The sequence below is a fragment of the Octopus bimaculoides genome, chromosome 11 (assembly GCF_046866305.1).
Source record: "Octopus bimaculoides isolate indiv1 chromosome 11, ASM4686630v1, whole genome shotgun sequence".
NCBI classification, from domain to species: Eukaryota; Metazoa; Mollusca; class Cephalopoda; order Octopoda; family Octopodidae; genus Octopus; species Octopus bimaculoides.
Genome location: NC_142938.1, coordinates 23,298,575 through 23,324,603, shown reverse-complemented (window position 1 = coordinate 23,324,603; position 26,029 = coordinate 23,298,575). Strand labels below are relative to the sequence as shown.

General features: G+C 36.0%; 1 protein-coding gene across 6 annotated transcripts in view; it reads left to right on the top strand.

Annotated features, from left to right (window-relative positions):
- LOC106877480 (protocadherin-like wing polarity protein stan) overlaps positions 1–26,029 on the top strand; it is a 309,480-nt gene that overhangs the window by 189,132 nt on the left and 94,319 nt on the right. For all 6 annotated transcript variants that reach the window (XM_014926393.3, XM_089359659.1, XM_014926392.3 and 3 more), the window contains exons 6-9: positions 11,894–12,098; positions 14,874–14,986; positions 23,979–24,223; positions 25,495–25,569. In XM_014926393.3, coding sequence (XP_014781879.1) covers positions 11,894–12,098; positions 14,874–14,986; positions 23,979–24,223; positions 25,495–25,569 — 638 coding nt within the window. The remainder of the gene's footprint in view (positions 1–11,893; positions 12,099–14,873; positions 14,987–23,978; positions 24,224–25,494; positions 25,570–26,029) is intronic.

Sequence of the window (26,029 nt, the reverse complement as noted above, 5' to 3'; positions counted from 1 at the left end):
CTTCCTATCACTTTCTCTTGCCCCAGACCACAGGTAATAGTCCAGTAGGAGATTGTGTAAAGCCTGCAAAAGAAAGAATAAAAACAAATAATGATAATATGTCTCAAATATTGTTGGTTACATCAATCCAATATTCAATTACTGAAGGATGAAAGGCAAATAGTATAAAACAAAAGTAGATTGTGCAGTATCGCTGGTATTGCATTGATTTTTATATGGATAAAGATGATGTTTTATTCATGTTTGATTGTCCTTGCATAAATAACCAACTTTTTATTAAGTCCTTGTAGAAAAACGAAGCCATGAGTACTTCTAGTGTTTAAATTGTCTGTCATTTTCAAGTCATCTTGACATTTGGTATTGTTCTAATGTGAAATGACAGTAAGATTAACAGAAAGCAGTGAAGTTTCATGATGGGGATTGGGTTGAATATATTCTGAGATTTTAAGTTTCTGGTGGGCTTTAATCCTTCCTCCAAATTATGGCTAAATAATTATTAGCCTAAATAATGTTGAACAACTATTATTTTACGCATACATTTAAATGTATGTGCATCCACACTTCTACACACATATGCTCACATACGTATATGCAAACAATAGTGTTCCCTGTATGAATTCAAGGCATGCAAAACTGAATGTGAATAACAAAACAGATTTTAATATATTTTTCATTTTTATGAGAGACAGGTAGAAAGAGAATTCATGCGATGTATGCTATATATATCCTATTTCAATTATTAGGCTTTGATTTTTAACATCATATATGCTGGTTGAAGTACCAGGAGCCACCCATCATAGATATGTGTGTGTGTGTGTGTGTGTGTGTGTGTGTGTGTGTGTGTGTGTGTGTGTGTGTGTGAAAGTATGACATTTATATATGTCTTCTTGCACATGGTGTGTGTGTGATGTGTCTACCTGTGTATTGTGGATGCATGATACTCATTTAATAATTCTTGTGCCTTTGTGCAAACTTTTGTGTGTATTTTGTATGTTTAAAGATATTAAAAAAATGCTGTATTGTGTGTGTGTGCATATGTTTGTTCATGCACACATGTGCGTTTCTTTATCTATGCACTTGTTGCTCTCTTTCTCTTTCCACATGGTAGATATTTCACAACACCACATAACACGTTTAACACCTACACCAACACATGAACACTTACTGACATTTATTGTAATATATATTTTTCGTTGTACTGTTAGCTATTCATTATAAATGTGTGTGTGTGATGTGTGTGTGTGTGTGTGTGTGTGGTGTGTGTGTGTGTGTGTGTGTGTGTGTGTGTTTGAGTGTGTGTGTGTGTATATCTGAGTATGGTAACTAGGTAACGTATGTGACAGTGACATGACCTGCTAAGACTTTACAAAAGAATCAAGTTTCTTGTTGTCGCCCCAAAGTCTGGGCCTGTTGCTGGCACTCTGTACTGACCCTGCACTACTGTTACAAACAAACTTACATTAAAGTGATGATGGTGGTCACTAGATCTTCAATGAATATATATTTAGCCATTACTGTTAATTTATATTGTTTTAGAAATTGCCTTTCTTACTGGCTGGTGTGCTCTTTTGAATATTAATTTTTCTTTAACCTTTTCTTAATTTGGAAACTATTTTCTTTGTGTGTGTGACAATATGGTGATGAAATGAATAAAAGTTGAAGTCTGTTCTTCATCACATATCTATTGTTACTTTAGAAAGAAAAAAAACAGAGATTCAAAAGACAGAGTTCATTTTACAATATCATGTAGGAATTTTTCTGTGTGGTGATGAATATTGATATACTGGAGTGGTTAGCTTATGTAGCATTTCTTATATTTTGCTGATAGCCATGTTTTTGAAACAGGTTCAGAAGAGAAAAGTTGTGATGGCCTTGTTGATTGGTAGTATCTGTTAGAGAAAGAATTTCATTTGCATTCATGCTTTGTTGCTTATGACTGTTTGCTTCTGTAGTTTTTACCTGTCAATAGCTTTTATCTCATCAACTTGTTGCTCACTGATCAAGTAAGTTCCCACCTCTGTCTAACTCTGTTCCTCTGCAAGCTGTTTGCTACATTTTTTATAAGCTGTGATTAACATAAGCAAAGTTTGATTTATTTTCAATCAACAATTTTCATTTGTTCTCCATTGTTGTCCTTTGATACTGATCTCTATCCATATTTTCATTGATGACCCCGCCCACTCCTACTTTGCCATCAAAGTACCTCTTCTCTCCTACCTCCACATGTTTCAATCTCTCATACTCTGCACCTGCCTCTCTTCCTCACCCACCCCTGCAACCTAACCACCAGGCTGTCTCCCTTTTACCTCCACATATACTGTATCATCATTTCTATTCCACTGCTCTGCATCATTTCTATTCCTCTACCCATACACTCTTTCTTGGTACCTTTGCTCCACCTGTTCCTACCCACCTTGCACCTTCAAGGTACACTCTGACACTTCATTACCACTTATATCACTTTCCAACTTCCCACTCCACCCTCTCTTCTAAAATGCAGGTGGTTGTACTGCCCCTCTACAGTAAGAAATCCTTTCTACTCTAGCCCTTTCTCACATGCCTCACCTCTCTCCTTATCTTCCCAGTATAAAGTCTCCCTCCCCACTCGAGGGTCATAATCTTGCAAGCTGCTTGGTAACCTTACAAGTGCTGATGGTACACTTAAGTGATTGTCATTAGGAAGGGTATCCAGTCATGGAAACCATGCCAAACAAACACTGGAGCATGATGCGGTCTTTGGGCCCATCTGATCCTGTGAAAGTATTCAACTTTTGCCTGCATAGAACATAGACATATGATGATGACAATGACAAAGAAAAAAGAATTTTGGATTTGTTAGAATTTTTGATAACATCGTTCAAAGAGTAGGATGTGTAGTTGTTGAGTGTCATTGGTTAGATTTTTTTTTGACATCATCACATTACAAGTTGTTTTCACCAGATTCCAAAAATTCCGTGAAAATTTTTGATCGGATTTTTACTGATGCAACAAAATACCAGTTACCACATTTTATGTTTGGAAACCAAGAGTTTCCAAGTTCAAATCACAGTATTGATCTGATGTGTGTGTATTTATGTGTGTGTGTGAATGCATGTTCACATGTATTTAGTAGATGTCATTAAGTATTTGAAGATATATTCTATTATTATATATAAACATATCAGTAGAGCATCAGACAAATGCCTTTTGCTGTTTATTCATGTCCCCTTATGTTGTGATTTGAAATTTCACTGAAGTCTAATAGATTTTCACCCTTCCACTGACAATAAAATAAGTACCAGTGAAGTCCTGTGATTAATTAGATCAATGGTTCTTAACCAGGGTCCGTATGGCCCTTGTGAGTCCATATAAGATTTTCTTGTTGAAATTTATGTGCCATAAGTTGCTTACACTTATACAATACATAAAAGATTAAAAATTTTTTATACAATTCCTAATAATATTCAATCATAAAAATACAGTAAGATTTTTTTTATATACATTGAATGAATGTGGAGGTCCAGTAGAGTAAAATAGGAATCAAATGGGTCCATAGGCAAAAAATAGTTTACACTCACTGGATTAAACTGACTATGCACATCCCCTCAAAATTTGGGGGGTTTTTGTGTCTATGATAAAAAATAAAACCTCAATATTTATACATAAAGCGAAAACATGTTTTTTTTTTCTCTGTGGATGTAACTCTATATGCATATGACATGTGTGTGTATACATGAATGCACACATAACATACACACACACATGCATGTGTGCTCACATGTGAAGAATTACATAACATAACATAAACGATATACATTACTTTTATATAAGAAGTAAATTTATACCCTTGCTTTTAAACAATTTTCTTTAGGATAACCTAAATATTTACCACCATCATCATCATCACATGATTTATTTTGGATAACAGATGTAATTATATAAACTGATCTCAGTGAGAAAGTATTCAGGGTTTTGATGAGGCCAAAGTTAACTGTAATCCAACTACACAATTCTGCAGTTGTTAACTCTGCAAATTCTCTCATAACAACAACCTTGTAATTGTTTTCAAATAACGCTTGAAATATAGTCTTGTATAGAATACTCATTACATATAAATACATGCACATATGTATGCATGCCCACACATAATATATGTATGTATTTGTGTATGTGTGTGTGTAGCTTATATAAGCTAATCTAAAAAATTGATGAACTTGTTGATATAACTGATGTATCCTGGAGCTCCTCCCAATGAAGTTTGAGTGAGAAATTGCAAATGAAAAGAGTTGCAGCAAAATTTGTGCCTCACTTGCTCAGAGAAGATCAAAAGCAGTCATGACTGAATGCATGTTGTGAACTGAAAGAACAGTTGGAAGTTTTAAAAGGTCATCACTGGTGACAAATGCTGGTACTACGGAATTTGCAGATATGGAAGAGGTGAAGAAAAAAAATGACAGAGGCATTAAAAGGCATCACTTTGCAAGAGTTCCAGAACTACTTTGAACAGTGGAATATGTGTCTGGAACGATGCATTGCTTCAAATGGAGAATACTTTGAAGGCAATAAAAGTGTAAACACGTAAAACTAAATGAATATTGCAAAATTCTGATTTCTTTTGGGTGCCCCCTCTTATATACATGTATGTGTGTATATATGTTTGTATGTATGCCATGATAGATTGCTAACCACTACAAGCATTTTTTTTTCTCTCCTTGTTTCTTTCTGTGTTCCTTTCTGTGGAAGAGCGTAGGCTCGAAACGTTAAAGACTTTTTCAATTCCCAAGCGTTATACTAATACATCTGTTTGTTTTCTACACCACCTGTCTTCGTCTGTTGTTTTTTTTGTGTGAATTCTCCCCATATATATATATATGTGTGTGTGTGTGTGTGTGTGTATATATATATATATATATATATATATATACAAGAAATATCGCCATCCGTTTTAGAGAAAAATTTGTAGTTTAGAATCAGTAGTTCTTTGACTGCTGTTTCTGAATTTTCAGTATGTTGGAGAAGCAACTCAATTGCTAATCCCTTATATTTATGATGATATATATATATATATTTATATATATTTATATACATACATACATATTTGTGTATGTATACATGTTTGTATGTAGGTATATACATATACATGCATGTGTGTATGTATGCATATATATATATATAAATACACACACTCAAAATAATCACATAAATACATTTCTTTCTCTCTTTCTCCCTCTCTCATTTACACACACACATACACATACACGTATACATTGAAGAACAGCAACAATATATAATGTTGCATTATTTTCATTACAAATGAGGTTTTTATAAGTGAAGTTAAAAGGGTTTTAATTAACCAGTGTTTGTTCAACAATGTTAAGATGATTCGATTTTTCAATATATTATTTGTGGACAGTAATATATCAATATCAATGTTTTATTTAATTTTATTTAAGTTGTAGCAGTATATTTAAAGGATCAGCTCTCCACTAAAGATAATCATGGATTTAAATACCCTGTGATATGTATCCATATTGTATATTAATAATGAATGGTCAAGTTATTTATGGAAGGCATCCAGCAGTAAATTTATAACTAATAAATAAATAAATAGGTGAAGTTGAATTTTATAGATGGCTTTAAAATAGGTACAAGCATGGTAAAAAGATCACTTCCCAGCCACATGGTTCAGGGTTCAATTTCAGTGCATGGCACTTTGGGTAAGTATCTTCAACCAAAGCCCTGTGAGTGGATTTGGTAGATGGAAACTGGAAAAAGCTCATTATATATGTGTATGCTTATATATATATATATATATATATATATATATATATATATATATATATATATATATATATATACATACATACATATATATGCACACACACACACACGCACACACATACACACACTCAAACATGCATGTATGTATGTATCTATCTATCTTTGTGTGTCTTTGTCCCTTTGTCCTTCACCACCACTCGACAACTGCTCATAGTTTATTTACATCCCTATAACCTAACAGTTCAGCAAAACAAGGCCAATAGAATAAGTATCAGGCTTGAAAACAAAAGTACTGAAGTTGATTTGTTTGACTAAACCCTTCAAGGCAGTGCCTTGAAGATAAAATGAGCCATCAGTTTAATTTGATGAAATTTACTATTAAGAAGTTACAAATGATGTCCACAAGATGAAGCATATTTGGTTTTTAAACTGAAGGCACTGGAATCTCATTAATTAAGATAAATTTGTTTGCAATGTGGAATAGAGCAATGTGATATTTTGGGCCTATCCAGTTGTATGAGAAGAAACAAAGAGCAAATGTTTCTCCCTAGATTCTGTTTCATTTATTTATTTATTTTATTATTTTTACTCTTGGTTTCTTTCTTTTTTCAGGTAGAAAAAAATGATAGTACTCCTGATATCTTTTCAAAGTCTTTGAGACTGGATGGGAGGGAGAGAGTGGATATACTTAAACTAGAGACTTGATCTAAATACTTACAATTTGAGTGGCCCTGCTAAAGTTATCCAAAGACGAGGTCATGATATTAAACTGGGCAAGGAATTAAGTCTACCAACCAAACTGATTCCAGTAGAATTTGAACTCAGAATACAAAAAACAAAAGCTTCTCAATAATGCTTTAATGATTCTGCTAGTCTGTCACCCTAGAGTGATACTTCTATTTATTATACCAAGAAAGATGAAAGGTAAAGTTGACCATGATGGGATTTGGCTTAGAACACAAAGCATTTTGACTGATACTCTAATGACTGTTTAGCTTAAGAGACTGATCTGAGAAGATTAAGGTAAAGAAAAACAATAAAAGAAAAAGAAAACATTGCATGTTTGTTAAATCCTGAGAGGTCTTAAAAGGGCCAGTGGTTAGCTGTGGTTAATTAAATAAATGACAAATAAATCCCCCAATGTTCTACAGTGGGTGACGAATGATCTGGTACAACTCGGTGGGCACAGATATGTCCAATTAAATACAAAAATCAACAAATATTTTTAGGCCCTTTCACCTACTAAAGTCTGGTTGGCCTTGAGGACACTTCTAATCATACTCCTTTTTCAAGGCAGTATTTTATGACCAGATGCTCTTCTTGTTGCTAACTCTTTGTATTACCTCCTGTGACATGCAGGGCTATATGTGTCTTTCAAAAACAGATAAACAGAGTGTATATAGAATTAAGCATAGTATCTGAATACACAATGAAAGATATACAGTAGATTCGAACTCAAGATTTATCAGTTAATAATCTAACACCATAATTAAATCCACCATCTATTGTGGAGCAAAGTGTTTTAGCTCTAAGTACACAACCAAAAGTTATAGCAAGTTGTGAACCTAAGACTTGGCAGTAAACAGTACAGCTCCTTAATCACACATCCTTTAAATTCTTTTGAAAGACTGAAATCTTTTAAAATATATTGTTTCTGAAACTTAATATTGTGTGAAATTAATATTTTAAAAGAGCTGATATTATGAAAACATAAAAAGGGAAACTATGATGATCTTTATGAACACTCTTGTTATTGAGCTATGATGTCACCAATGAAAGCATGACTAATGAATCAATGAGGGTGGGGGTTCTATCAAGCCAGTAGGCTCCTGGATAGGGAAGTTATTGAGTCAATAATGTAATTTCTACAAGGTTGCTCAAACTGCTAGAAATAACAATTAAATCTCCTTAAAAATCATGCCCTATTGTCTTTGAAAAAAAAATAATACATAGATAATTTAGTCTTAGATAAATTATATTATTATATTATATTATATTATATTAAATTATATTATATTAAACTATATTATTGTATTTACTCATATGACATAAGAAATTTAATATCATCATAATTTAATATGTGTTTTCCATGCTGGCATGGGTGTGATGGTTTGATAAGGGCTGCCAAGCCAGAGGACTGAGCCAATGGGAAAAAGGATAGCATGGTCATAGTTATAGTGCTTTTGATTATAGGTCCACTCAGTCAGGTCTATCCAGGGCCTCAATGTCAGCAACAATAGCAATTATTGTATATTATTGTATTTACTCATATAACATGAGAAATTTAATATTAAAGAAATCAGATTCAAAGACTGAAGTGGAGGGGGGGGTAGTTAGCATTATACTTGATTGTAGAAAAAAGACAAGAGAATAAAACATACCAATGGTTTTTAGGTACAAAATGTTACAGTTGCCTTAACTTCACAATCATAGAGTCAAGTAAATATAGTACATTTTCATTGTCTTTTCTTTTTTTTAACATATCTTGATCCAGCTTTGTTGTACTTAGTAAAGATAAACCCACCTATCCAAATGCCATTATTATTATTGTCATTATTTAAGGTGGCAAGCTGGCAGAATAATTAGCACACTGGGTAAAATGCTTAGTGGTATTTTGTCTGTCTGCACGTTCTGAGTTCAGATTTTGCCGAAGTCGACTTTGTCTTTCATCCTTTTGGGGTCAAGAAATTCAGTAAGTAACAGTTAAGCACTGGGGGGGGGGGCGCAATGTAATAGATTAGCCCCCATCACCCAAAATTTTAATAGAAAATATTATTATTGTCATCATTTGTTTTTTGTTTACCCTTTAGCATTTAAACCAGCCATATCTGACCAAAACATTCTACCTGTTTTATTGTTCAAACTGACCTAACTGAGCATTTCACAACTATCTACAATGTCATCCTAAAAACAGTCACATCTTCAAAATCTCAAAGCTATGAGATAATGCATGATTAATTCAAAACAATTTTATTACATAAGCATTACATTTGACAGAGTAATCTGAATGCTAAAGAGTTAAATATCCATTTTCTATGCTGGCACGGGTTTACAATATGTTTGTTCATTTTCTATCAATTCTGACTTCATTCCAAATGTTTTTTAATCTCCTTATTATACTATCAGCTTACATTTTACATGCCTAGCTTGTACCATCATTTCACGTGGCCGTTGCCAGTACCGCCTGACTGGCCTTCGTGCGGGTGACACGTAAAAGCACCTACTACACTCTCTGAGTGGTTGGTGTTAGGAAGGGCATCCAGCTGTAGAAACTCTGCCAAATCAGATTGGAGCCTGGTGTAGCCATCTGGTTTCACCAGTCCTCAGTCAAATCGTCCAACCCATGCTAGCATGGAAAGTGGACATTAAACGATGATGATGATGATGATGATGATGATGATGATGATGATGATGATCTCTCCATACCAGTGCTTTCTCCAATACATAGCTGAATCCTAGTAGCTTTCTCTACTCACATATGATCAATCTTTCTCTTAAATCAATATTGTATATCTAAAGAATCTTATTCAGTTCATTTTTTTTAGCCATTTTAGTTCTTCTTTGCTTATATCCCCATATTTCACTGCCATACACCACAGATTTTATATACACTAGATGACATTTGTATAGAGGCAGAAGTCCATTTTTGCTTGCAGAGCTAACAGTTCAGTAAACCTTTACAACCTTTTAATACAGTAGCCATTATAGTTATTCCAGCTCTCTGCATGCTAAGTTGAAATCTTGCTGAGGTCATCTCTGCCATTCTTCTTTCTCTTGCTTGCACACACGCACACACGTGTGCGCACAGGCCATGGGAAACCACTTGCATTGTCTGTGATATCAGTAAAGATAGAAGGTCCTAACTGACAGTTAAAAATCCCCAGACACCTTGGAAGAGCCATCTGTATTCCAAGAATTTGGTGGTTGCAGATGATGATTTATAAATAAATTTGCAAGTTCACAATCCCTTAGGGATTAACTTTGTTGATCATATCTCAGGATTTTCTAGATTCAAGCATTTACAAAAAAAAAAAAAAAAAAAGCAAGAGAGAGAGAGAGAGTTTGTTATAAATAAAGGAGCTTATGGTTGGGATATATTTTATCTACATGATCAGCTCTGAACTACCATCATTTACTTGTCATCATTTGCATCAAGAACTATAATCAGTTATGACAAATACAATTGTAAACATTCACAACAATAACATCAACATTTCCTCTTTTCACCAATGCCTCTATCACTACCCAATGGTATTGATACACTGAAAAGCTATTTGCCTTTACAAACTAATATTCTCTCTAATATTTTACTACTACACCAATAATAAAACAACAGTAAAACCTTTATAAAACAAGCATCAGTGTGTAACAATAACAGAAAACATGCTTACAAAAACATTACAAACAACAATAACAACAACAACAGTACCGGGAGACATTCTACTGTACATTCCTTAATCATTTGCATCAATACTTGAAGCTAATATTTTTCAAACAATTCTTTTTTCTTTCTGCTCCCTGTAGTAAAGCCTAATTATTACTGTCCATTGTTTCCAATGACAACACTCCCATATTTGTTTTGTTTGTGTGTGTATGTGCATGTGTATGTGTGTGTGTGGTCTGTGTCTCAAAATCAATCTAGAGACCAATCGATAATATGAGACGTTTCTTGCCAGTCAGTGTTGCTATGAACTGTTCACTCACCAACGGAAGCAACTTCCTCTTCACAAACATCTCCAAGTATTAAAAACATCATCTATTGATACAGGCATACATTTTTATTGACCAGTGGATGACTGTGGAAGTATGTGTGTGTGTGTGTGTTTGAGATAGAGAGTGGAAGAGAGAGGGGGGGAGATAACTCTGAAATTTGGCTGTCGTAAATTAAGAATATGTGTAGGGATGATAAAGTGAGTAGTCACCTTAAATTCATGTTATAAACTTCCACCATATATTTATTAAATCAATGAGAAAGGGACCTCTACCGGATCACTCCATCTGCTGGAAGCAGCAGCCAGTTCTCCCTCAAATTGTACCTGACCATATTTTTTAAAAATGACATATTGGATAATGTGATTTTGGGTTCCTTGCACATAGGATAAAGACATGATGGCTATGGTTGGAATTCTTTTGATCATATGACCTGAGACTAAACAACAGCAATATATTTCATAAGAAAACAAAACACCAGTGATTTTATTTATCTATTTATTCATTTGCTTTTAGGGATATATGGGCTGTTGTTGTTTAGCCCCTTGTCAACCCTTATTGAGCAGACCTATGGCCGAAGGCCTTTCGATCATAACTATCTCTTCTTTTTTGAAAATTTGAAAGTTACACGAATGAAATGCATACATGGTTGCTAATAAACCATTGGTACACAAAATCCCAATCACTTATATGCATGCATAGTTTACTCATGCTGTGTGTATATGTTGTCCCAGCACTTATACACCTGCGGAGTCTTTTTGTGGTTTTGTTGCTCAAATTTCACCTCATTAAGCAAATGAGTTCCTTATCACTTCTACATGCTCATAGTCTGCTTGCAATTCATTGATTGAATTACAGCTTGTAATGTGACTTTAATTTTCTTTTGGGAAAAAACCATTTGTTATTCAATTTGTTTGTTTAGAGAATCATTTGTTTATGTACACCGCAATGTGTGTGTGTGTATATATATATATATTTATATATATATATATATATATATATATATATATATATATATATATATATATATTAATGCCTCTCGCTATGAGTGACTCTAAGGTCAGACTACCATAAAAAACACATTTTTACCATTTTTTATGGTAGTCTGACCTTAGAGTCCCTCATAGCGTGAGGCATTATTGTATAGTAATGCCCTTATATAAATAAATATATATTTTGGGAATAAATGTTGGGTTTTTTTCCCTTATGAGGTTTTTTTCCCTTATGAGGTTTTTTTCACGCTAGCTACTAAATAAATTCTTGTAAAAGAATTCATCCTATTATTGAATTTATATATATATATATAACAGACTCTAAACACTTCTTACTACAAAGTTGTATTGAGTAGTTTTATATTTTTGCACTACAAAAAACAAACATGTATATTTATTTTTATATGTAAACCATTTTTGTTTCATTTCAGTTTCACCACTTTGGAAAAGAATGGTTTACTCTTCTACAACAGCCGATTCAATGACGAGCATGATTTCATTGCTCTGGAGATAGTAAATAGCCAAGTGCAGTTTTCCTTCTCTCTTGGTGCTAACAAAACATCCGTGAAGGCAGAAATTGATGGTGGTGTAAGTGATGGCAAATGGCATGAAGTGACTGTGGAGTACCACAATAGGGTCAGTATTATTGCTAGTGTTTGTCACTCATGCTTCTCTTTCAGTGTGTGTGTGTGTGTGTGTGTACTACATGCATTTACACAAGCACAATTTGGCTCTGAATATATATGATTGTGTGTGTTTTATTTATATATATATATATATATATATATATATATATATATATATATATATATATATATATGTGTGTGTGGTTGGAAAGAAAGTCCTGTTGCATTTCAAGATGGGAAAGAAACAAATGTTTCTTTGGCAGAAGCACAGGGGCAATAACACTGAAGATGTACAGAAAACAGATTCCATCACATGCCAGGGGGAAAAGCTAAAAGTAGTTGATAACTTCCGTTACCTCGGTAACCAAATCAATAGTGGTGGGGGATGCTCTGAGAGCATAGCTGCTAGAATAAGAATAGCCTGAGCAAAGTTCAGGGAGCTCCTACCTCTGCTGGTAACAAAGGGCCTCTTGCTCAGAGTGAAAGATTGACTGTATGATGCATGTATGCGAATAGCCATGCTACACGGCAGTGAAACGTGGGCTGTGACTGCTGAGGACATGAGTAGGCTTGAAAGAAATGCTTCGCTGGAAGTGTAATGTCAGTTTGCATATACGACAAAGTGTAAGCACCCTGAGAGAAAAGTTGGACATAAGAAGCATCAGATGTGGTGTATAAGAGAGATGACTGTGCTAGTATGGTCATGTGTTGCATATGGATGAGGAGAGCTGTGTGAAGATGTGTCACACTCGAACAGTGGAAGGAATCTGTGGAAGAGGTCAACCCAGGGAGACATGGGATGAGGTGGTGAAGCATGACCTTCGAATGTTGGGCCTCACAGAAGCAATGACAAAAGACTGAGGCCTTCGGAGATATGCTGTGATTGAGAGGACCCAGCAAGTCAAGTGAGATTGTAGCTGTGGACGATGCCAGTGTTGCATAATTGGCCCGTTTCAAAGTACCCTTCAGTCATTGGGCAATATACTGTGCTTGAGAAGACCTATTTAGTCAAGCGAAATCGTAGTTGTGGCTGATGGGCACCCATGCCAGTGGCACGTGAAAAGCACCATTCAAGTGTGGTCTATGCCAGTGCCAGCTGACTGGTTCCTATGCTGGTGGTATGTAAAAAGCACCATTTGAGTGTGTTTGATGCTAGTGCTGCCTGACTGGCCTCCATACCAGTGGCACATAAAAAGCACCCACTATTCTCTCGAAGTGGTTGGTGTTAAGAAGGACAGCCAGCTGTAGAAACCTTGCCAGATCAGATTAGAACCTGGTCCCACCTCCTGGCTTGCCAGTCCTCAGTCAAACCGTCCAACCCATGCCACCATGGAAAGCAGACATTAAACGATGATAATGAATAAAGCTAAATCTCCCCTTGTCATTGATAATATAATCTCATCTTTTTGGCAAATTATTGATCCTTATGATATAAAATTGTTGTCAAACCAAAGAAGCACTCAATATAATTTTAAATATTCTCATAATTAATAGATTGTTTTTTTCCTCTAAATATGTTGCAATGATCTGAAAAGTTGATAGATGGAGCAAGATCAGGAGAGTAAGGTGAATGAGGAAAGATATCCATATTTAGTGCCATAATCTGTTCCTGAGTGATTTGGTCAATATATGATCTTACATTATCATGTAAGAGCAACACACCCTTATGATTGACCAATGATGACTCCTTTTTCTGAAATTTTTGTGCAATACTTCCAATTGATGGTGGTACTTCTCTCCATTAAGTGTTTCATTTTAGCTTAACACTTCATGGTTAGACAACATCCTTCACATCCCAACAAACGCAGAAGAAACTTTTTGGGGTGTAGTCCTGATTTGGTGATGGATTCCCCTTTCCATTGATTGCTAAACATTGTCATTTTTGTTGGAAATGATTATACATAGAACCCACTTTTCATCACTTGTGATGATTCTACCCAAAAAAGTTTTGATAGCAAGTCTACTCTTCAATAACAAGCAGAGGGCAACTCTTTGATCATGCTGTGAAGCAGTCAAATGATGATGTACCCACTGACCAAGTTTAGACATTTTTTCCTAGTTCATGAACATGTTTTATGATTGAAGTGTGACTTGAATTGAGCTGTTCTGTTAATTTTCATGCAGTCCGATTGAGGTTTTCTTAGACTACAGTTTTCATAAATTCAACATTGACAGAACTTGGTCTTCCAGATCGAGGAGAAAATTTTCTTGGTTGAAACTGGTCAAACCATCATTGGTATGTCCAGTCACTTAAAGTCTCATTTCCATAGATAAAACAAATATTTCTCACTGCTATCATTGCTGAAGGGCTCCTTCAGGATTCATGCAGCATGCAGAATTTATAGATGACTTTAAAATAGGTACATGCAGAATTAATTTAATTTAAATGGTAGTCTCTCAAGTCTGAGACAGACAATTCTGCAATTTCTTGTTGAACAACCTGCACAGATGATTTGTTTGTTGTGATCAAATTAAATCAACATTGCCAGTACAAGTGCATGGTGTGGCATACATCAGATGTTGAAGTGATTGCAGAGCAATGTAGTATTTTGTTCAAGCACAATGCACCACCCTGGAATTGAATCCATAATTTTGCAATCATGAATCCACAAGGCTACTCTCACTTCAGAATAATATATTAAAAATCCATGGCTGAAAAGGTTACTTTATATCCATTTGGAAGACTTTTTTTTACCGTTTCTTTTATCATGAAATAATAATTGTAAAACACAAAATATCAAGACAAGATAAACAATGTGTGTTTTAATTTTACTATTTCTTTCAGACGGCGACCTTATCTTTGGGTAGGGACTGCGATTTAGGTGTGGCCATCCACTACCGACATCTTTTTGACAACTACAAATGTGCTAATCGAGTCACTATGATTCTGGAAGACAAGTAAGTTTTTTTCTGCTCATCAAACTTATTGTTATATTTTGTTGTTGTTGTTGCTTGATAAAATTAGTGAAGATGAATTAAAAAGATCTGTAGCACAGGCAGAAATTGTCATTTGAACCCTTGATACCTGTGTCTACTTGTAAGTATGAAAACTTATAGATATCTATATTAGCTTAGACTAAAGAAAAAAGTCCTGTTGACCTAGATGCTTAACCCCAACCTAAAATTGTGTTGCCACTATGACCAGAGGAATCTTTACAACCATATCCATGTATAATGCTTACACCTTCCCTTTCTTTATAAGTGAAAGGTTGATTGTCCCCTTAAGCTTTAAATCACTAGATAAGAAACAAATAAAATCAGGGACAGTTAGAATTCTACCTAGAATTAATTACTAGCCTTGGCTATGTCAAGATGGCTTTTTTATGTATTCTTCTTTCCCCACTTAGATTTTAAATGTTGTCACAACAGTAATATGTCTATTCTGCTGAAATAAAATTTTCAGTAAATTTTCTATATCCTTGTGCAGCTGAAGATTGCTCTGCATTTTAATGTAATGCTAGCATTACTTAAATAAATGGAGTAGCATGAAATGTGCGTACTGCAATAACCCTTAAAACCCGTGTTGCTTTTTTTGATTTTTGATCACCTTGTTTTTGAAATTATTTGGATAATACCATACTTTATTCTGGTGCCACATTCAATTTTTAATCTAAATTTTATATATATATATATATATATATATATATATATATATATATATATATATATATATATATATATATATATATATATTACAATGGAATAATTACTATGATTAGTAATATATATATATTGCCAGTGTTGCCTTACTGGCACATGTGCTGGTAGCACGTGAAAAACAACATTTGAGCACGGTCGTTGCCAGAACCGCCTGACTGGCCTTTGTGCCAGTGGCACATAAAAGCACCCACTACACTCTCAGAGTGGTTGGTGTTAGGAAGGGTATCCAGCAGTAGAAACTTTGCCAGATCAGATTGAGCCTGTTGAGCCTGGTGCAGCCTTCTGGCTCACCAGTCCTCATTCAAACCAGCATGGAAAGTGAATGTTAAACGACGACAATGATGATATATATATATATACATACATACATGCATATATATATATATATATATATATATATATATATATATATATATATATATATATATATATGCATGTATGTATGTATATGTGTATATATATATATATATATATATATATATAAATATATATCATCATCATCATCATTGTTGTCATTTAACCTCTGCTTTCCATGCTGGCATGGGTTGGACGGTTTGACTGAGGGATGGCAAGTCAGAAGGCTGCACCAGGCTCCAATCTGATCTGGCAAAGTTTCTACCGCTGGATGCCTTCCTAACAACCAACCACTCTCAAGTGGTACTCCTTATGTGCCATCAGCACGAGACCAGTCAGCTGGCATGGGTGCCAATCAGGTAGTACTGTCATCGGCCACGACAATGATTTCACTTGACTCAACAGGTCTTCTCAAGCGCAGTTTATTGCCCGATGATTGAAGGGTACTCTTAGATGGGCCAGTTATGCTGCACTGGCATACGCCATAGTTACCGTCTCACTTGGCTTGCCGGGTCTTCTCAAGCATAGCATATGTCTATATCTATCTATCTATCTATCTATCTATCTATCTATCTATCTATATATATATATATATATATATATATATATATATATATATATATATTTATATATATGTATATGTATATAAATGCATATATACATATAAATATATACATATATATATTAGATATGTATATGTATGTTTACTTATATGTGTGTATATATATGCATATATATATATATATATATATATATATATATATATATGTATATGCATATATATATATATATATGTGTATATGTATGTATATATATATATATATACACATGTACACACATAAGCACACATTTACATATGCACATACACACATTTTTATGTCTTTATGTGTGAGTGTATGTGTATAAGTGTTTGTGTGTGTGTATATATATATATATATATATATATATGCATATACTCATTTACTATTTGTTTTTACATAACTGAACGCAGCGTCTCCAATTCGTAAGTAGTTTTTAGTAAACTTATATTTTCCGACGCCACTCTATCTCTTTCTCTTCCTCTATCATTTTTCCCCCTCTCGTTCTTCCTCTTTACTACTATGTATCTTGCTTTACCCCTCTCGTTTTTCCTCAGTTACTTCTACGTATCTCTTTTTTCCCCCTCGTACTTCCTCTCTTTCTCTTTTCCTCTCGTTCCTCACCTATTCTTCTACTTCCTCCCTTTGTTTCTCCCTCTACCACTCTCTCTCTTCCCCTTACACCGGCATGGTCACATGCTTCCGGTCAATAATCCTTTTCTTCCTTGGCTATCGCCGAGCAAACATGCGTAACTACTTCGTCCCTTTCAAGTTCGTGCCTCACAGCGTTCATACACAAATAATTTTTCTCGTCTGGCCGTAAAGCCTTTTCTGTTTGTTTTCCTGTCTTGTTTTTTGTCCGCCACTACATTCCTCCATGGCAAGATTTAATTTGTGTATACAAATTTAATTTGCGGTCCATGGGAAGAGCTGTTTTAACGATGCGTCCTGCCCAGCTCTTCGAAACGCCAGTGTTAAAACAGGGGTAGCTGATGAAGTAGAATGTTCTCTATGTGGCTTGTGTGTTTTCTCGTCAACATTTTGTTTGCAATGTCCTGTACCCAGATATGCACCTATACATACAGGTGGATGTCGGTACGCACATACCTGTACGTATATATGCATATACTCATTTACTATTTGTTTTTACATGACTGAACGCAGCGTCTCCAATTCGTAAGTAGTTTTTCGTAAACTTATATTTTCCGACGCTACTCTATCTCTTTCTCTTCCTCTATCATTTTTTCCCCCTCTCGTTCTTCCTCTTTACTACTACGTATCTCGCTTTACCCCTCTCGTTCTTCCTCTGTTACTTCTACGTATCTCTTTTTTCCCCCTCGTACTTCCTCTCTTTCTCTTTTCCTCTCGTTCCTCACCTATTCTTCTACTTCCTCCCTTTGTTTCTCCCTCTACCACTCTCTCTCTTCCCCTTACACCGGCATGGTCACATGCTTCCGGTCAATAATCCTTTTCTTCCTTGGCTATCGCCGAGCAAACACGCGTAACTACTTCGTCCCTTTCAAGTTCGTGCCTCACAGCGTTCATACACAAATAATTTTTCTCGTCTGGCCGTAAAGCCTTTTCTGTTTGTTTTCCTGTCTTGTTTTTTGTCTGCCACTACATTCCTCCATGGCAAGATTTAATTTGTGTATACAAATTTAATTTGCGGTCCATGGGAAGAGCTGTTCGAAACGCCGGTGTTAAAACAGGGGTAGCTGATGAAGTAGAATGTTCTCTATGTGGCTTGTGTGTTTTCTCGTCTACGTTTTGTTTGCAATGTCCTGTACCCAGATATGCACCTATACATACAGGTGGATGTCGGTACGCACATACCTGTACGTATATATGCATATACTCATTTACTATTTGTTTATATATATATATATATATATATATATATATATATATAGAGAGAGAGAGAGAGAGAGAGAGAGATGGATAGATACATACATATGTACATATATACATACATACACACACACACATGCACACTGACTCACACATATACACGCACAGATAAATAGATATCACTGTAGTGAGTTTTCTAAAGTGTATTGTCAATGATCTCATCTGCTTCACTGTAATGGAATGTGCATCACTGTAGCTCACTATAGTAATAAATCAATATGCTGCTGGCTACCCAGCCTCTAATATTTGTTATTGATTATTTTACACTGATTGATCGTAATGGTTTGTCGATGAAAGCACTTCCTATTCCAACCATTTCACTCTGATGAAATGACTTGTGTCTGTATTTGTGGAGTTTCTGTCTGTGTCTGAGTATGTGTGTATGTGTATACTTACTTCTCTGTTAGTTTATATTACATGTATGTATGTAGTGTAGTCTGTGTGTGAGTGTGTCTGTATTTGTGTGTTGTTGCCTTATCCAGAATATATCTTGTGTCATCAATATTCATTGATATTATTATTATCATTCATATAGTAGCAAGTTCGACAAAGATGGCTGCAGATACTGCTGCTGCTGTTGTTTTTGTTGTTGTCGTTGTTGTTGTTACTGTATAGCCCCAGGCCAGCTCTGATTGAGTAGAAATCTTTGCAACAGAGGCTTTGTCTAAATAACTAGGTGCAACCTGCACATCCATTGTTCCAGACATACCATGCTTCTGTCTAGCTGAGGATCACACTGCAGACTCTGACATGCAATGGCTAATAGCTTTAAAGATGGCAGTTGTTGCTATTGTTACTGTTGCTTAGCTCAAATAGATCTCTGATCAAAAGCATTCTAGCCATGATCATCCCATCTTTTCTTTAGACAATGCATCTAGGATTACATTATCCAATATGCACTTCCTTTTTTAAGACTGTAACATGTAATTTGTGGGGGATTTTGTTGCTATTTCTAGCAGTTCAATCAGTGATGTAGAGACTTCTTGGCTTCTAATGAAGTTGGCTGTCTTTGCTGTGTATGGTTTGGAAGTTTCACATTTCTGACTTGATAATCAGTTTTTTATCATTGTGTGGTAAAACATTTATTGGTACTTATTGACTCTGTGGTCAATAAGTGCCAATAATATATTGGGATTGCATGAATCCAATTTACCTCCTTCCCTTTCCTACAAAACCAGCTTTGTACCTACTCTTCTAGTGTGCCTCTATATGTATTTGTCTTTATTTTGTGCTTTTTCCTCTGTGTAAGACATTGTACACACAGGCACATATATACACACATATACCCATACTCCTTTATTCTGTTCACATGTGTATGTAACTCTCTATTGTCTGTGGTTCTGTGTTTGTTTTCTCAATATTAGTTTGTATTTTCTCTGTATTGATTGCTATTATTTTTTATTTTCCCTATATTAGTTTGTATTACAAATACATATGCTCATATTCACCTATATACCCAAACGCATTCTCAGTGTTTAATTTTTCCTCACATGTATGTGTGTATCCATGTAATTGTGTGTGTGTGTGTGCAACTCTTTTTTGTTTGTATGTAATTACTTATTTATCTATTGTTGGTTTTGTATCTGTGCTTGTTCATTTTCTATTATAACATATACTTTGTATGACATTGCATATATAGTATGCAGATTATATATCAATATCTATGGAAGTAAATATTCCAGGAAGTAAGTGTGAAACAAACTGGAACTGGTGAAATTTAATTCAATTTTTGCAGAAAATCAACATTGCCACAACTCCAAGTCCCTTATTATATATATATATATATATATATATATATATATATGTGTGTGTGTGTGTGTGTGATACACACACACACACACACACACATACACACACACACACACACACACACACACACACATAATGACAAGGGGCCCCAGGAGTTATGGTAATATGTGGTACTTGAGAAGTAAGACCGTTGTCATCCATTCATTTGGGCTTGTCCTTTACAGGTGCCAGCGCTATGTAAAATGCACTCATGCTGGTGCTGTGTAAATGCATCTGTGCCAGCGGCATGTAAAAGGCACCCACCACATTCTGTAAAGTGATTGGCAATTGGAGTCTGGACAGATCCCTGGATGGCCAGCTCTAGTCAAACCATCCAACCCATGTCAGCATGGAAAACGGATGATGATAATGATGTTGATATATATATATATATATATATATATATATATAATACAAATAATTACAGAGGCATCAAGCTGTTAGATCAGGTTATGAAAGTTACAGAGAGGGTCATAGCCCAACTAATTAGGGAGCGAATCAATTTAGATGAGATGCAGTTTGGGTTCGTGCCAGGTAAAAGCACTACTGATGCCTTATTTCTAGTGAGACAGTTGCAGGAGAAATACCTAGCTAAGGATAAACCTCTGTACCTGGCTTTCGTTGACATGGAGAAAGCCTTTGACAGGGTCCCCCGATCCCTTATCTGGTGGTCAATGAGGAAACTTGGGATAGAAGAATGGTTAGTGAGAGCTGTGCGAGCCATGTACAGAGATGCTGCCAGTAAGGTGAGGGTTGGAAATGAGTACAGCAATGAATTCCGGGTAGAGGTAGGGGTCCACCAAGGTTCCGTCCTCAGCCCCCTCTTATTTATCATAGTCCTCCAGGCAATCACAGAGGAGTTCAAGACAGGTTGCCCCTGGGAGCTCCTCTATGCTGATGACCTTGCCCTAATTGCGGAGTCACTATCAGAACTAGAGGAGAAGTTTCAGGTGTGGAAGCAAGGTCTAGAATTGAAGGGCCTTAGAGTCAACCCAGCTAAAACCAAAATCCTAATAAGTAGGAAGGTAGATAAAACACAAACCCCTTCAGGTAGATGGCCCTGCTCAGTATGTAGAAAAGGAGTAGGTAGTAACTCTATAAGATGTACCCGGTGCAAGCTATGGACACATAAGAGGTGCAGCAACATCAAAGGCAGGTTAACTAGGAAGTTAGTTTTTGTTTGTGGCAGATGTTCAGGTGCAATAAAGACTGTAAACAAACAGGAAACAACTTCTATCTCATTCCAGGGTGAAAAGCTAGAGGTAGTCGATAGCTTCCGCTATCTGGGCGACCAAGTTAGTAGTGGGGGTGGGTGCGCTGAAAGTGTAGCTGCTAGAATAAGAATAGCCTGGGCAAAGTTTAGAGAGCTCTTACCCCTGCTGGCGACAAAGGGACTCTCACTCAGAGTAAAAAGCAGACTGTATGACGCATGCGTACGAACAGCCATGCTACATGGCAGTGAAACATGGGCTGTAACTGCTGAGGACATACGTAAGCTCGCAAGGAATGAAGCCAGTATGCTCCATTGGATGTGTAATGTCAATGTGAATACCCGTCAGAGTGTAAGTATCTTGAGAGAAAAGCTGAACATTAGAAGCATCAGTTGTGGGGTGCAAGAGAGACGATTGCGCTGGTATGGACATGTGGTGAGAATGGATGAGGATAGCTGCGTGAAAAAGTGCCACACCCTAACAGTTGAGGGAACCCGTGGAAGAGGTAGGCCCAGGAAGACCTGGGCTGAGGTAGTGAGGCAAGACCTTCGTACATTGGGCCTCACCAAGGCGATGACTACTGACCGAGACCTTTGGAAATGTGCTGTGCGTGAGAAGACCCGGCAAGCCAAGTAAGATCATTGCCAGTGCCCCTGGACTGGTTCTTGTGCGGGTGGCACATGAGATGCACCATTTTGAGCGTGGCCGTTGCCAGTACCGCCTGACTGGCTCCCGTAGGATTTTCGAGCGAGATCGTTGCCAGTGCCCCTGGACTGGCTCTTGTGCGGGTGGCACATAAAAGACACCATTTCGAGCGTGGCCGTTTTCGTGCGGGTGACACGTAAAAGCACCCACTACACTCTCTGAGTGGTTGGCGTTAGGAAGGGCATCCAGCTGTAGAAACTCTGCCAAATTAGATTGGAGCCTGGTGTAGCCATCCGGTTGCACCAGTCCTCAGTCAAATCGTCCAACCCATGCTAGCATGGAAAGCGGACGTTAAACGATGATGATGATGATGATGACAGGCATGTCTGTGTGGTTGAGAAGTTTGCTTCCCAACCACATCTATCTGTGTGTGTGTGTGTGTGTGTATTGTGTCATAGTTGTAAACTAAGCCATATGCCTCTACATAGGTATGCGTGTGTCCATGTGTATGTATGTTGTTAGTAACATACAAAGAATGAATGATCAACACTACATGGGTAGATGAATTATTTCTTTTAATAGTAGAGAGTTGTTAATATGATACCAGTCATTTCATGCAAATAGCTACACAATTATTCAGTCGCAGCTGGAGTGATATGCCAAGTCAGCTATCTTGGTTCTCTCTCTCTCTCACACACACACACACGCACACACACACACACACACACACACATACAATCACACACATTCTGAATTCAAATCTTAATGGATTGAAGTTTGAGTTTTATGTCATTGGTGTCATAAATATATGCCAATCGTGCACAAGGATAGTTTCAGTTTACTATAATTCTCTTCTGTTATGAATTTGTAAGAAAAATATGTTGTGTGTGTGTGTGTGTGTGTGTGTGTGTGTGTGTGTGTGTGTGTGTGTGTCTATGCATGTATGTATTTAAATGCTTGCACACACACACACAATGTTCTTTTGTATAGCATCTATGAGCAAGACATTGATCAGCCTGAAGTTATAGTGAAAGACATTAGCCCTGTCCTCAGTGTAGTGGTATTGAAGCTAGAATCAAATGGTTGTGAAGTGAATTTCTGTGCCACATACCCCTTCATGCACTCACAAATTACATTGTCTATATTTGTCCATATTTTTGTCATATTTGTACATATTTTAAAAATTCGCTGTACTTTCAGGGAAAGTTTAATTGAAACATTACTCTTTCACTCTTTTACTTGTTTCAGTCATTTGACTGCAGCCATGCTGGAGCACCGCCTTTAGTCGAGCAAATCGACCCTGGGACTTATTCTTTGTAAGCCTAGTACTTACTTTATCGGTCTCTTTTGCTGAACCGCTAAGTTATGGGGACATAAACACACCAGCATCGGTTGTCAAGCAATGCTAGGGGGGACAAACACCGACACACACACACACACACATATATATACATATATACAACGGGCTTTTTTCAGTTTCCCTCTACCAAATCCACTCACAAGGCTTTGGTCGGCCCGAGGCTATAGTAGAAGACACTTGCCCAAGATGCCACGCAGTGGGACTGAACCCAGAATCATGTGATTGGTAAGCAAGCTACTTACCACACAGCCACTCCTACGCCTCTAAAAAAAAAACTATGTACATAATAGCTTTGAAATTTTATTGTCTATTATGTTCTGTAATTAAATTGTCATTCTCATATAAGTTATTAATCTATTTTTCATTTTTTATTTATTTACTTATAGATGCGCCCGTATGGCTGTAATTTGTTATCGGCTGTTAGATTTAACAGGACCACTTCAGATTGGAGGCCTTCCTCATCTGCCTTCTTCATTTCCAATCAAAAATAAAGATTTTGTTGGTTGTATCAAGGACTTTCATATTGACAATGTTTTACTTGACTTAAACACATCTGTTGCTGAAAAGGATACCCAGCCTGGTTGCGAACCAAAGAAAGATTTTTGCCTTTCATCTCCCTGCAACCATGGAGGTTTGTTCTTTGAAATATGTTCTATAATTCTCTGCTGTTTATTCTCCACTTTTCCTCTTTTTTTTTTTAAAGATTTTCAACAAGAATGAAAGTGTAAATTTGTACTTTTCTTTTACCTTTTACTGGACTGCAGCCATGATAGAGTAATGCCTTGAAGGGTTTTAGTCAAATGAATTGACCCCAGAGCTAATTTTTATTCTATCAGTCTCTTTTGCTAAACTGCTAAGAAAAAATCAACACCATTTGTCAAGTAGTTGGGTGGGAGACAAATATAAACACACACACACACACACACACACACCTACCTACCTACCTTTCAGTTTCTGTTTGCCAAATCCACTCCCAAGGCTTTGGTCAACTTGAAGCTATAATAAAAGACACTTGCCTAAAGTGTCATGTGGTGGGAACTGAGCCCAGAACCATGTGGTTGGGAAGCAAACTTCTACCACAAAGCTATGCTTGTTTTTATTCATTTATTTATTCTTTTATTTTTTACATGTTTCAGTCACACACACACACACACACACACACACACACACTCACACACATGATGGGTTTCCTTCAGTTCCTGTCTACCAAATCCACTTGCAAGGCTTTGTTTGGCCTGAGGCTATAGCAGAAGACACTTGCCCAAGGTGCCATGCAGTGAGATTGAACCTGGAACCATGTGGCTGGGAAGCAAGCATCCTACCGCACGGCCACTCCTGTGCCTATATTTATTATTATTTCAACTTTTTTCTTTGATAAAATATGATTTCAGTATTTAAATTGGAGTTTAACCTTTCTTGGCTATATGCAGCACACTGTCAATATGTTTCCATTGGTTCTGAAACAATTAAGTATTTGGAGGAATTTAGTCAAATAATTAGCTATTACATTCAACTGTATGTTGGTATCAAAACATTCTTATATAAAATAATAATAGTTCTTGTCTCAATTTTTAATTGCAAGTAATTTACTTATTTTAAGAAATCTATTTCATTCTTTTTCTTTTAACAAGAGAACAATTGTAAAGAATTCTTTTACTATTTTGGTTTTGAATAATTTAACAAAAAATGAATAAAAGTATATTAAGTAAATATTCAAAATTACTTAGAGTGTTCTAAGCAACTTTAGTTGTGAATGCCATGTTGATTATTAATCTAAAAGTAAGATTACTATTTCCATTTTTATCATTTCAAAAAGTATGTGTGCACATGTGTGTATGTATTGCTTGCTTTTAATATTGTATATCTTTTTTAAACAACTAATTTTAAGCCATTAAATTGCAGGAACTTGCTCTGATTCATGGGATACCTTCCATTGTGAATGCTTACCAGGAACTGCTGGAAAAACATGTGAAGACTGTAAGTATATGTGACTGTTGAAAGGGAAAGATAGATATAATTTAAAATTTAAGTAAGTTGGGAGGTCTGTATATCTTAAAAACATAATTGTGTGAGGAGTTTGTGCTCAAATAACCACTTTTACCAAGGCATTTTAATTAACTCAATCCATTCTTGCAATTTGGTTACTAACTACTACTTCTAAAGTACTTAATGTGGTTAGCATGATGAAGAAAGTCTAGCAATAAAGGCCTTGCTGAAAGAATACATACATCATTGTAATCATCATCTTCATGTTCATTTTTCCATGCCTGCATGAGTTGGACGAAATTCATTGAAGCAAATTTTCTACAGCTGGATGCCCTTCCTCTCACTAAACCTCACCTATTTGCAAGTAAGGTTATAGTTCTCCATGGCCAAATATATTTCCACAGAAGATTGGATTGGAAACAAAGGACATCATTTGAATGACAGTGATGCA